The 8895-nt window shown below is 66.5% G+C and overlaps 3 protein-coding genes across 3 annotated transcripts in view; 1 reads left to right on the plus strand and 2 right to left on the minus strand.

Moving 5' to 3' along the window:
* EMIHUDRAFT_108214 (hypothetical protein) overlaps window positions 1-4720 on the plus strand; it is a gene marked incomplete at both ends in the record, with an annotated part of 7707 nt that extends 2987 nt beyond the window's left edge. Inside the window, 7 exons of the mRNA XM_005793402.1 lie at window positions 2144-2647; window positions 2719-3156; window positions 3201-3620; window positions 3674-3727; window positions 3847-4038; window positions 4136-4510; window positions 4577-4720. Coding sequence (XP_005793459.1) covers window positions 2144-2647; window positions 2719-3156; window positions 3201-3620; window positions 3674-3727; window positions 3847-4038; window positions 4136-4510; window positions 4577-4720 — 2127 coding nt within the window. The remainder of the gene's footprint in view (window positions 1-2143; window positions 2648-2718; window positions 3157-3200; window positions 3621-3673; window positions 3728-3846; window positions 4039-4135; window positions 4511-4576) is intronic.
* A 3151-nt stretch (window positions 4721-7871) lies between these two features.
* EMIHUDRAFT_222090 (hypothetical protein) lies at window positions 7872-8194 on the minus strand (the record flags this gene model as incomplete). The annotated part of the gene is made up of 2 exons (XM_005793403.1): window positions 7872-7952; window positions 8030-8194. 2 exons carry the CDS (start codon window positions 8192-8194, stop codon window positions 7872-7874), a joined length of 246 nt encoding a protein of 81 aa, XP_005793460.1.
* An 88-nt stretch (window positions 8195-8282) lies between these two features.
* Window positions 8283-8895, minus strand: part of EMIHUDRAFT_222091 (hypothetical protein) — a gene marked incomplete at both ends in the record, with an annotated part of 2549 nt that continues 1936 nt past the window's right edge. Inside the window, 3 exons of the mRNA XM_005793404.1 lie at window positions 8283-8406; window positions 8669-8724; window positions 8795-8881. Of these exons, the coding sequence (XP_005793461.1) occupies window positions 8283-8406; window positions 8669-8724; window positions 8795-8881 (267 nt within the window). The remainder of the gene's footprint in view (window positions 8407-8668; window positions 8725-8794; window positions 8882-8895) is intronic.

Genomic DNA, 8895 nt, shown 5'->3' on the forward strand with positions numbered 1-8895 from the left:
CGGTGGCGGACGTCGACCGGGACGGGAACATGGACGTCGTCGTCGGCAACTACGGCGCAGCGAACCAAGTCCTCTTTGGGAGCGCGGGCGGAAGGAACTTCTCCGAGGTCGCCCTTCCTGGAGGGAGCAGGAATACGTACTCCACCTCGGTGGCGGACGTCGACGGGGACGGGAACATGGACATCGTTGTCGGCAACTACGGCGAAGCGAACCAGGTCCTGTTTGGGAGCGCAGGTGGGAGGGGTTTCACCGAGTTCGCCCTTCCTGGAGGGAGCGGGCAAACTCGCTCCACTTCGGCGGCGGACGTCGATGGGGACGGGATCCTGGACATCGTCGTCGGCAACAAGTACGCAGCGAACCAAGTCCTCTTTGGGAGCACGGGCGGAAGGACCTTCACCGAGGTCGCCCTTCCTGGAGGGAACACAAGTACTCGCTCCACCTTGGTGGCGGACGTCGACGGGGACGGGAACATGGACGTCGTTGTCGGCAACTACGGCGCAGCGAACCAGGTCCTGTTTGGGAGCGCGGGCGGAAGGAACTTCACCAAGGTCGCCCTTCCTGGAGGGAGCAGGAACACGTACTCCACCTCGGTGGCGGACGTCGACGGGGACGGGATCGTGGACATCGTGGTCGGCAACTTCGGCACAGAGAACCAGGTCTTTTTTGTTGGCTTCTGCCCGACGGGAGGTGCACAGGTCCACGGCAAGAGCTGGTGCTACAAGTGCCCTTCCTTCATGGGACTCGCGGGCGCCTCCTGCGTGGAGTGCCTCCCCGACTTTGTGCAGCAGCCCGGGAGCGGAGAGCTCTGCGCATCAGACCCCTGCCCCCTTGGCGAGCGCCCGTTCGGCAGCGACGCGTGCACCGCTTGCAAGGACAAGCCGGGCGTCTTCTACAACACCAGCGCCGCCGCGGCGCGCACAGAGCGCGACTCAACCACATGGATTCAACCCAGTTGCGTGGAGTGCCCAATGGGCAGCGTCGCGAACGGTGTCGCCGTCGACGAGTGCTTTGCTTGCGCTGCGGGTTCGTACCAGAACCTGATTGGCCAGGCCGAGTGCAAGCGGTGCCCCGCGGGCCAGTTTCAGCCGGAGCGCGGACAGACGTCGTGCGACAGGTGTGCCACGGGCGGATACTGTGATGATGCCGAGAACTGTGGCGGCGGCTTCACGCCCTGCCCAGCGGGTACATTCAACGAGAAGACGGGTAGCAGCTCGTCCGACGCCTGTCAGCCGTGCCCCCCCGGAACCTCTAGCCCGACCGCCGGCGCAGACAGCAGCGAGACGTGCGCGAGCTGCCGTGCTGGGACGTTTGGTGGCGAGCCCGGGCTGAGTGAGTGCACGGACTGCCCTCCCGGCGCGTCGTCAAACCAAGGGAGCGATTCGTGCGAATCGTGTGAGGCGGGCTCTTACGCCGCCAACGCTGGCCAGGGCCAGTGCATCCCATGTCCTCATCCCCTCGGTAGTGGGCGCGGCGACGTCATTTGCTCCGTCTGCATGAAGGACTACTACCTGCTCTCGAGCGCCGACCCCGACGACATCTTCAAATCCCCGACCGATTACTGCAAGTCCTGCCCGCCGAACGCCGACTGCCCAGTCAACACGACTCTCCAGTCCCTCGGTATCCCGGCCGGCTTCTGGCGCGCTAGCCCCTTCAGCGCCGTGTTGACAGAGTGCGGCGGCTTTGGCGGCGATGGCGAGGCCGGCAAGCAGCGATGCGCCGGCAGCGAGGCAAAGGCCTCTCGTCGCCGGAGGATGGAGGCTTCGGACGAGTACTGCGCTTCCGGCTTCACTGGCCCGGAGTGCCAGCTCTGCGTCGCAGCGAATCACTACCTCGTCGACGGATACACGTGCGAAGAATGCGCTCCGCGCGCCGCTGTGGCTGGCCGCATTGTCGCCCTCGTCATCGGTGCCTGTATTGCCTGTGGCCTCGCGGTTTGGGCCTACAGCATGACGAAATGGCGGAAGGAGCGCTTCATCGGCCGCGTGCTCCGCTTTGCCGATCGTGCCGTCTACATTTACGTCGCGATCGGCCTCACGGCCAAGACCAAGGTTCTAATAGATGCTCCCGTTGGTTGGGAACCGATATTAGCAAGCGCCGACCTCGGTGATAGTCCATATTAGCAAGCTAATAACCGACCTGATAGGTGCTCTTTGGATTCTACCAGATCTGCACCGTGTTGTCCTCCACCTACTCGGCGCGGCTGCCGCCAGAGTACACGGGCTGGACCGACAAGCTGGCTAATACGGTCTCAATCGACTGGTCTGGCCTTTTCCTGCCGCAGCAGTGCCTCGGCTACGATTTGCGGCTGCTCGCCATCGCTCTCTCGCCCGTCGCCTTCATCGCACTGCTCATGGCAGCCGGGATAAGCCTGCGGCTCTACCGCTGGCGTGCCGCGCCGCCACCGCGCCCAATGGAAGCGACGCCGGGAGCCGACACCGATGCAGCATTCGGCCTCGTGGAAGCATCGATGTCGGTGATGTCGGCGATCGCTGACGCGATAAACGCAGACGAGGACGCTCCGCGTGCGGCGCCGTGGTATGCTGAGGCGGCCCTCGGCGTCCTCGATCTCACGCCTGCCGGTTTGGTGCTCATCTTCTGCTTCGTGCCCTCCATCAGCGCCTCCATCTTCCGCGCGTGGTCATGCAAGGTAATGCCCCCAAACTGTTGACTGCTGCCGAAACCGACCCCCCTTCAGCGCTCGCCGTGTGTCGCTCATAGGCCTACACCATCTCTCCGCCCGACTCGCCTCTCGAGCAGGTCTCCTACATGCGGCTGGACGCGAGCGTCGAATGCTACACCGAGGATCACGAGTCCATCGCCGACCTCGCCATCGGCCTTATCGCCCTGTGGCCTGCGGGCTCGCTGATCCTCTTCACTTCGCTCCTCGTCGCCTGCTACAAGCCGCTACAGGCCAAGAGGCCGAATGCCCTGACGCGGGCCACCGGCTTCCTCCACCGGGAGTACAAGAAAAAATGCTACTGGTGGGAGGTGGTCGAGCTGGCGCGCAAGCTCGTGCTCACGGGCTTCGTGCTGCTGATCCCGGAGAAGAGCGCCTTCCTTCGCCTCGTGGTGGCGACCCTCGTCTGCTCCTTCTACGCCGTCGTGCTCGCCGTCGTGCGGCCCTTCAAGCGGGTCGAGGATAACGTGCTGGCCGTGGTGCGCCAGCCACCCCTCACCCCCTTTACACTTGCTAAAGCGAGGCACGGCTTGGATTGCAGGCCACCAGCCTCGTGCTCCTCCTCCTCTTCCTCGCCGCGAACTGGACGACCATCTTCCTCGGTATCATTGAGCGCTCCAGCGTCGACACCGCCGATGCAGTCCTCGGCTTCGATAACCTGTCTGAGATCATCAACTCGATGCTCGTCCTCGTCGGCGTGACGCTGCTCTTCTTCCTCATCGGTGCCGTCTTCTCCGCCCGCCACGCCAAGGAGGTTCCCACGATCCGCCTCGTCTCGACCAACCAGCCGCCCGAGCTGAGCGTCGGGATGGGCATCACGTGGCATCTCTTCAACAGCCACATCTGGAGTACCGGTCAAGACGCCGTCGCGGTCATCAAGAAGCAGCTGCAGATCCTGCTGCCTGGCATCAAGATCTTCCTCGACGCGCGCGCATGCTGCCCAGTCGCGCTGCATGGCGAGCAAAGCCCCTCTGACGCACCGCGGTGCGCGCATAGGTAGATGACCTCAAGGATATCGGAGCGCTCGAGGAGTACATCCAGCGCTCGCAGGTCATCCTCTTCTTCCTCTCTAGGGGCTACTTCAAGTCCAGGGCGCCTCATGCTTCTATCCTGCCTCTGTCATAGCCCAAGCTCCCTTGCCTCACCCCGTGCCCGCCTGTGCGCCATAGAACTGCCTTCGAGAGGTCCGCTCGTCGCTCGAGATGGACAAGCCGCTCGTCCTCGTCCAAGAGGCCGACCCGGCCAAGGGCGGCGGGACGCTACCAGCGCTGCGCGCAGAGTGCCCCGAGGAGCTCCAGCCCGACATCTTTGACAAGGACTGGCCGCTCACGATCTGGTACCGGATCAAGGAGTTTCAGATTGTCTCGCTCAAGATCACCGCCGAGGCGCCCCCGCCCGCAGCCAGAGCCCCTCCGCAGTCCTCTCCCTCTCCCGACCAACCCCACTTGAACTCTACAGGCGCTGCTCCTTTGTTCGCCCAACTTTCTGGACAGCACCTCCCTTCCGCTCACAGTGACGGGCGAGCTGCGGATCAGGGCATTCGGCTTCTCCACGTTCGCAAAGGTCTGGGCCTCTCCGGCCAACGCCGGCGCAAAGGAGCTGGCCGATGAGCTCGTCGCCGCCTTTCCCGGCCTCACCGTCTCCACCGCCGAGGAGGCTGGCGACGCGACCCACATGCTGCTCTACCTCAACGAGCACAGCTTCAGCGACGAGCGGCTGGCCGAGCAGGTTACGCAGGCGCGCCAGGACAGGCTGCCGATCGTCATGGCGCACGAGAACGACCCGGACCGCGGCGGCTGCGAGTTCGCCAAGTTTTTTGAGACCACGCCGCAGGTGGAGCGAGTGACACCCGTCCTGAGCCTCCCCTCCCCCCACAAACCTCTCCTTCCAACGCCGCAGGAGCTCATCGCGGGCGGGCTCTACAAGGACCTCGCGCGCTCGTGCTTCCCCGGGCGCCACCGCGAGGCGCGCGCTCGCCCCCTCGCCGCCTGGTGGGCGCTCACCGGCCGTCACGCCGCGCTGCTCAACCCGCCCCCCGCGTAGGCGTCGCTCGTGCTCCTCGCAAAGGGTCTCGGCGCGACTCCGGTCAAGAGCGCCGACCTCAGATCGAGCATCGTGCGCCGCACGTCAACGGCCTTCCGCAGCCTTGGCGGCGTCCGGCTCCGCGCCTCAGAGCGCTCAACCTCGGGAGAAGCCGAGGCAGCGACGTCGGCATCGGCAGAGCACGTGTAGCCGAGTAGAGCGGCGTTGAGAGCGTGGCATCTGCTGCAAGCGCCAGTGGGGTGGCGGGAGCCGCGTCTCCCACGTAGCGATGGCGTAACCGCAAACTAGTTGAGGGTCGTCCCACGGTCCTGTGCTCATCACCAGGATGCCAGAGGGGCACGGCCCGGTGCGCTCTTTGCGTGAGGGCCTAGTGGGAATGCGCAATTGCGTCGTGAGCGACCCGCGCCGTACGGGGTGTGCGTGTGGAGGGTGAGTTGACCAGGGTTGTGCGTTGGGCCCTCCTGCTCGGCTCCAGCGAGTAGACAAGTGTTGTCATCAGCTTGTCATCAACAGAGTAGAAGGATCTGACCTCGGGGCCGATGTGGCCAAGCGGCAAGGTCATGCCAAGGCGAGGCAGAGGTCATGCCAGGAGAGAAAGACGACCACAAGATTGTACACGCCGACATCACACTCGCAGAGGGAGACGCCGAAGAAGGATTAGGACAGCACAGGCGGATTGGAGTAAGACTAGACGACTGGGACGAGGCGGAATGGGCGACGTACGGGTCCATGAAGAACATGTGGCAAATAGGAGGAGAGACGTGGACAAGGACGGGACGACCTCGATCGCGTCCTCTGCCAGCTTGCGAGGACCGCACGCGCCAGTGGGTCCATTGACCACGCCGTATGGCACCTCTCGCGCGTCCACCCGCTCGCACTACACCTTTCGCGCGCCTGACCCAGGCGCGAGAAACGAATCTGCGAGGCGTGGCCGCTTATGCGGTCCGATGGGGAGGAACGGGGCGAGCCCCCTCCAACCCACCCGCGCTAGGTCTCGGGTTTGACGCATGGGGTCACTCCCGCGAAACTCGTGAACTAGCCGGGGCAGTCGGAGAAGGGGCAACTCCGTGCACTGACGGTCGGCCGCCAGAAAACACGCCTGCGTGGATCGCGTCACACCAATCCTCGCTACCCAACGCGGCCAAAGAATATCCACCTCGAGAACCTCGAGAACACCTTTCACTCCGCCGCCATCTCCGCCGCCATCGTTCACCGCCGACGCCCTCACCATTCAGAACTCCCGGCTGCCACCCCAACCGCCGCGCCGCCCGCCGCCGATGGCCCGGCCGCCACCGTCACCGTTGGCGGCCGCCTCCCGCCCTCCCGCACCGCCGCCCTCGCCACTGCCACCCGCGCCGCCGCCTCGCCAACGCTGCCGCCGACCCACCCTCCCGCCCGCCGCCGCTGCCGCCACGCCGCCGCTGCCGCCCTCCGGGCCGCCTCCTGCCCCGCCACCTGCCTCGCCGCCGCCCACGCGACTGGCCTCGCCGCCGCCAACGTCACCGCCCTCCCCACCGCCCTCCCCACCGCCCTCCCCTCCGCTCTCACCGCCGCCGACGCGCCGCCACGCCGCCTCTGCCTGCCGGCCTCCTGCGTTCTCGCCCCACCTCCCACACACCACCACCGACCTCCCCGCGCCCCCACACGCCGGCCCCGCGCACCCACGCCACCACCATCGCCCACGTCGCCCTCCCCGACCCCCACCCCGCGCCCCAGGCTCTTCACAGCTCCGCTCGGGGCGTCCTGGCGCCGCCGCCCCAACCGCTGCGGAGCGCGAAAGGGGGGCGCGCTGCGGCTCGCTGGCGGAGGTGAAGCCCCCCAGAGCGGGAGCTGGCGGGCCGGGGGCGTCGGTCGTGTGCGCGGCGGCACCCGTGCCACCGGGACGGGCCGAGGTGGCCCGCGGGGCAGACGTGAAGGGCCGTTTGGTGCGCCCCGGCGGCCTCCTGCACGGCGGCCGCCGGGGCCGGTTTGGACTGTGTTTGGGGGGGTGGAGGGGTCCGATGGCCGGTGTTATGGTCGTTTATCACCCTCCTATCACCCACTTACCGCCCCCGGCCGTGGGGACCTCTCCAGACGCCGCCATTCATGATTTAAAAGGGTCCTGCCGACGCTCATCACAGTGCGGCGGAGCCTGCCGGAAAAAATCCGGGGTTTAGCTGGCATATCTCGGGCCCACCTTAGAGCTAGGGCATGATCTTAGGTGTTCTGGATAGCCCACAAGGGTCTTCTGTGGCATGGTAGCGGTGGTTTTGCGCGAGGCGTTCATTCAAAAATCACCATTTCCCCCACTAATGTTCATGTTCATGTTCATGTTCACACTTGAGGCAAACCCCACTTTGGGACCTGTTTGAGGCGGTGTGGCGGCACTCACAGGGCACGGGAAGCTCTCCCGCCGCGTCTGCGTGGCCCGCCCGAGCCGCGGGGAACGGCGCGCGCCCCTCCCGGCGGAGCTGGGTGCGGCAGACGGGCCCACGGGTCGGTTCCGGGCCGATTTGGGGCCGTTCTGTGTAGTTCTGGGTCAAAATCGAGCTACCGGCCGGCATAGCCCTTCCAGCGCCGGCCGGGGGCTGCGGCGGCGCGCGGCGCGCGGCGGGCAAGCTGCCTGCTGGCGGGCGGCGCTTCTAGTCGTGATTTTAGTGCCGCGTAGGTCGCCCTTCGGCCACTTCTCGGGCGTGCGGCCGCGGTGCGCGAAAGGGGGGCGCGCTGCGGCTCGCTGGCGGAGGTGAAAGCGGGAGCTGGCGGGCCGGGGGCGTCGGGCGGGTGCGTGAAGGGCCGTGGTGGCCCGTGTGGCGGTCGTGAAGGGCCGTTTGGTGCGCCCCGGCGGCCTCGTGCACGGCGGCCGCCGGAGCCGGTTTGGACTGTGTTTGGGGGGGTGGGGAGGGGTCCGATGGCCGGTGTTATGGTCGTTTATCACCCTCCTATCACCCACTTACCGCCCCCGGCCGTGGGGGCCTCTCCAGACGCCGCCATTTATGATTTCAAAGGGTCCTGCCGACGCTCATCACAGTGCGGCGCGAGCCTCTCCTTGCCCCAAAACACCTCGCGCGGTGTGTGTGGAGAAGTTTACCTTACCTTACCCTTACCTCTCTTTCCGTCCCGAGCGCCGAGGTACACGCACAAGTCTTTCTGTCTCTTTCAACACGTAACCTTTTTAAAGCCAGGCTTTTTCAACACGTAACCAGACTAGTTCCTCGTGGCCGGTCCCGGCGGGCGTGCATGGCGTCGGCAGCGCCTCCGGCACGCTGGCCAGGCTCGACACCTTCCCCAGAGGACCACTCCCGTGAGCCCGGCGGCGACGGCAAAGAGCACCGCCCCGCCCAGCGTGCCGCCGAGCATGGAGCGGAGGGGCACCATCGACCCCGCGCCCTCCTCAGCGAGGCTCGCCCCTGCTGTGCCGCTGTCGGGCGCGTAGAGCGCGTAGAGCGCGTCGGAATCTAGTCCGAGGCACGCGCTCACCGCACTCTGGGCGCTCATAGCGCCCTCGGCGACGGCAAGCACGGCGGCTCCACCGCCCGAGGCCGACTCGGGCGCACACCCCCTCGTGCGCCGCATGCCTTGGTTATCACGCGCCCTGCAACGCTTGCTCGTAGACCCTGCGGCGCGCCACCGCCTTCGGGTTGGCCGGGTCGTACCGCAAGACGTGGAGCGTGTCTGCGAGCGCCGCCTCGGGCTCGCGCATCTGCTGCCTGTTCACACCTCGGGCCGTGAACGGCGTGCCTTCACACCTCGACGCCTCGGGCTCCGCCTCTGCCGCCCACGGTGTGAATACGCCGAGGGCAGGGTGTGAATACGGTGTTGTGCAATGCACTCGGAGCCCAGCGAGAATACAGTGGCTTCGAACAGAGCTGAATGCAGCGGAATCGAGCCTCCTCTCGAGTGCTCGGGTGACACTGATCTCCCCCTCCCCCCCCCCCCCCCTCCCTCCCTCTAGAGCTCTGCTGCCGGCACGCTGCGCGGTTGGAGTAGCAAGCGAGCGCCAGGTCGGTGTACGCGCACGGCAACACCTAGGTACCCGTCACTGACCACTCACTCTCAGCAATGCACAGCTAGTCGGCCGCACTCGCGCGGCCGCACCGCGAGCGCGCGGCTGTACGCCCCTGCGGCCGCCTCGAAGCGCGACTCGCGGTACGCCTCGTTGCCGCGCTCCTTGAGGGCGAGCGCCTGTGGACGAGATC

This window comes from Emiliania huxleyi (genome assembly GCF_000372725.1).
Source record: "Emiliania huxleyi CCMP1516 unplaced genomic scaffold EMIHUscaffold_101, whole genome shotgun sequence".
Classification (NCBI taxonomy): Eukaryota; Haptophyta; order Isochrysidales; family Noelaerhabdaceae; genus Emiliania; species Emiliania huxleyi.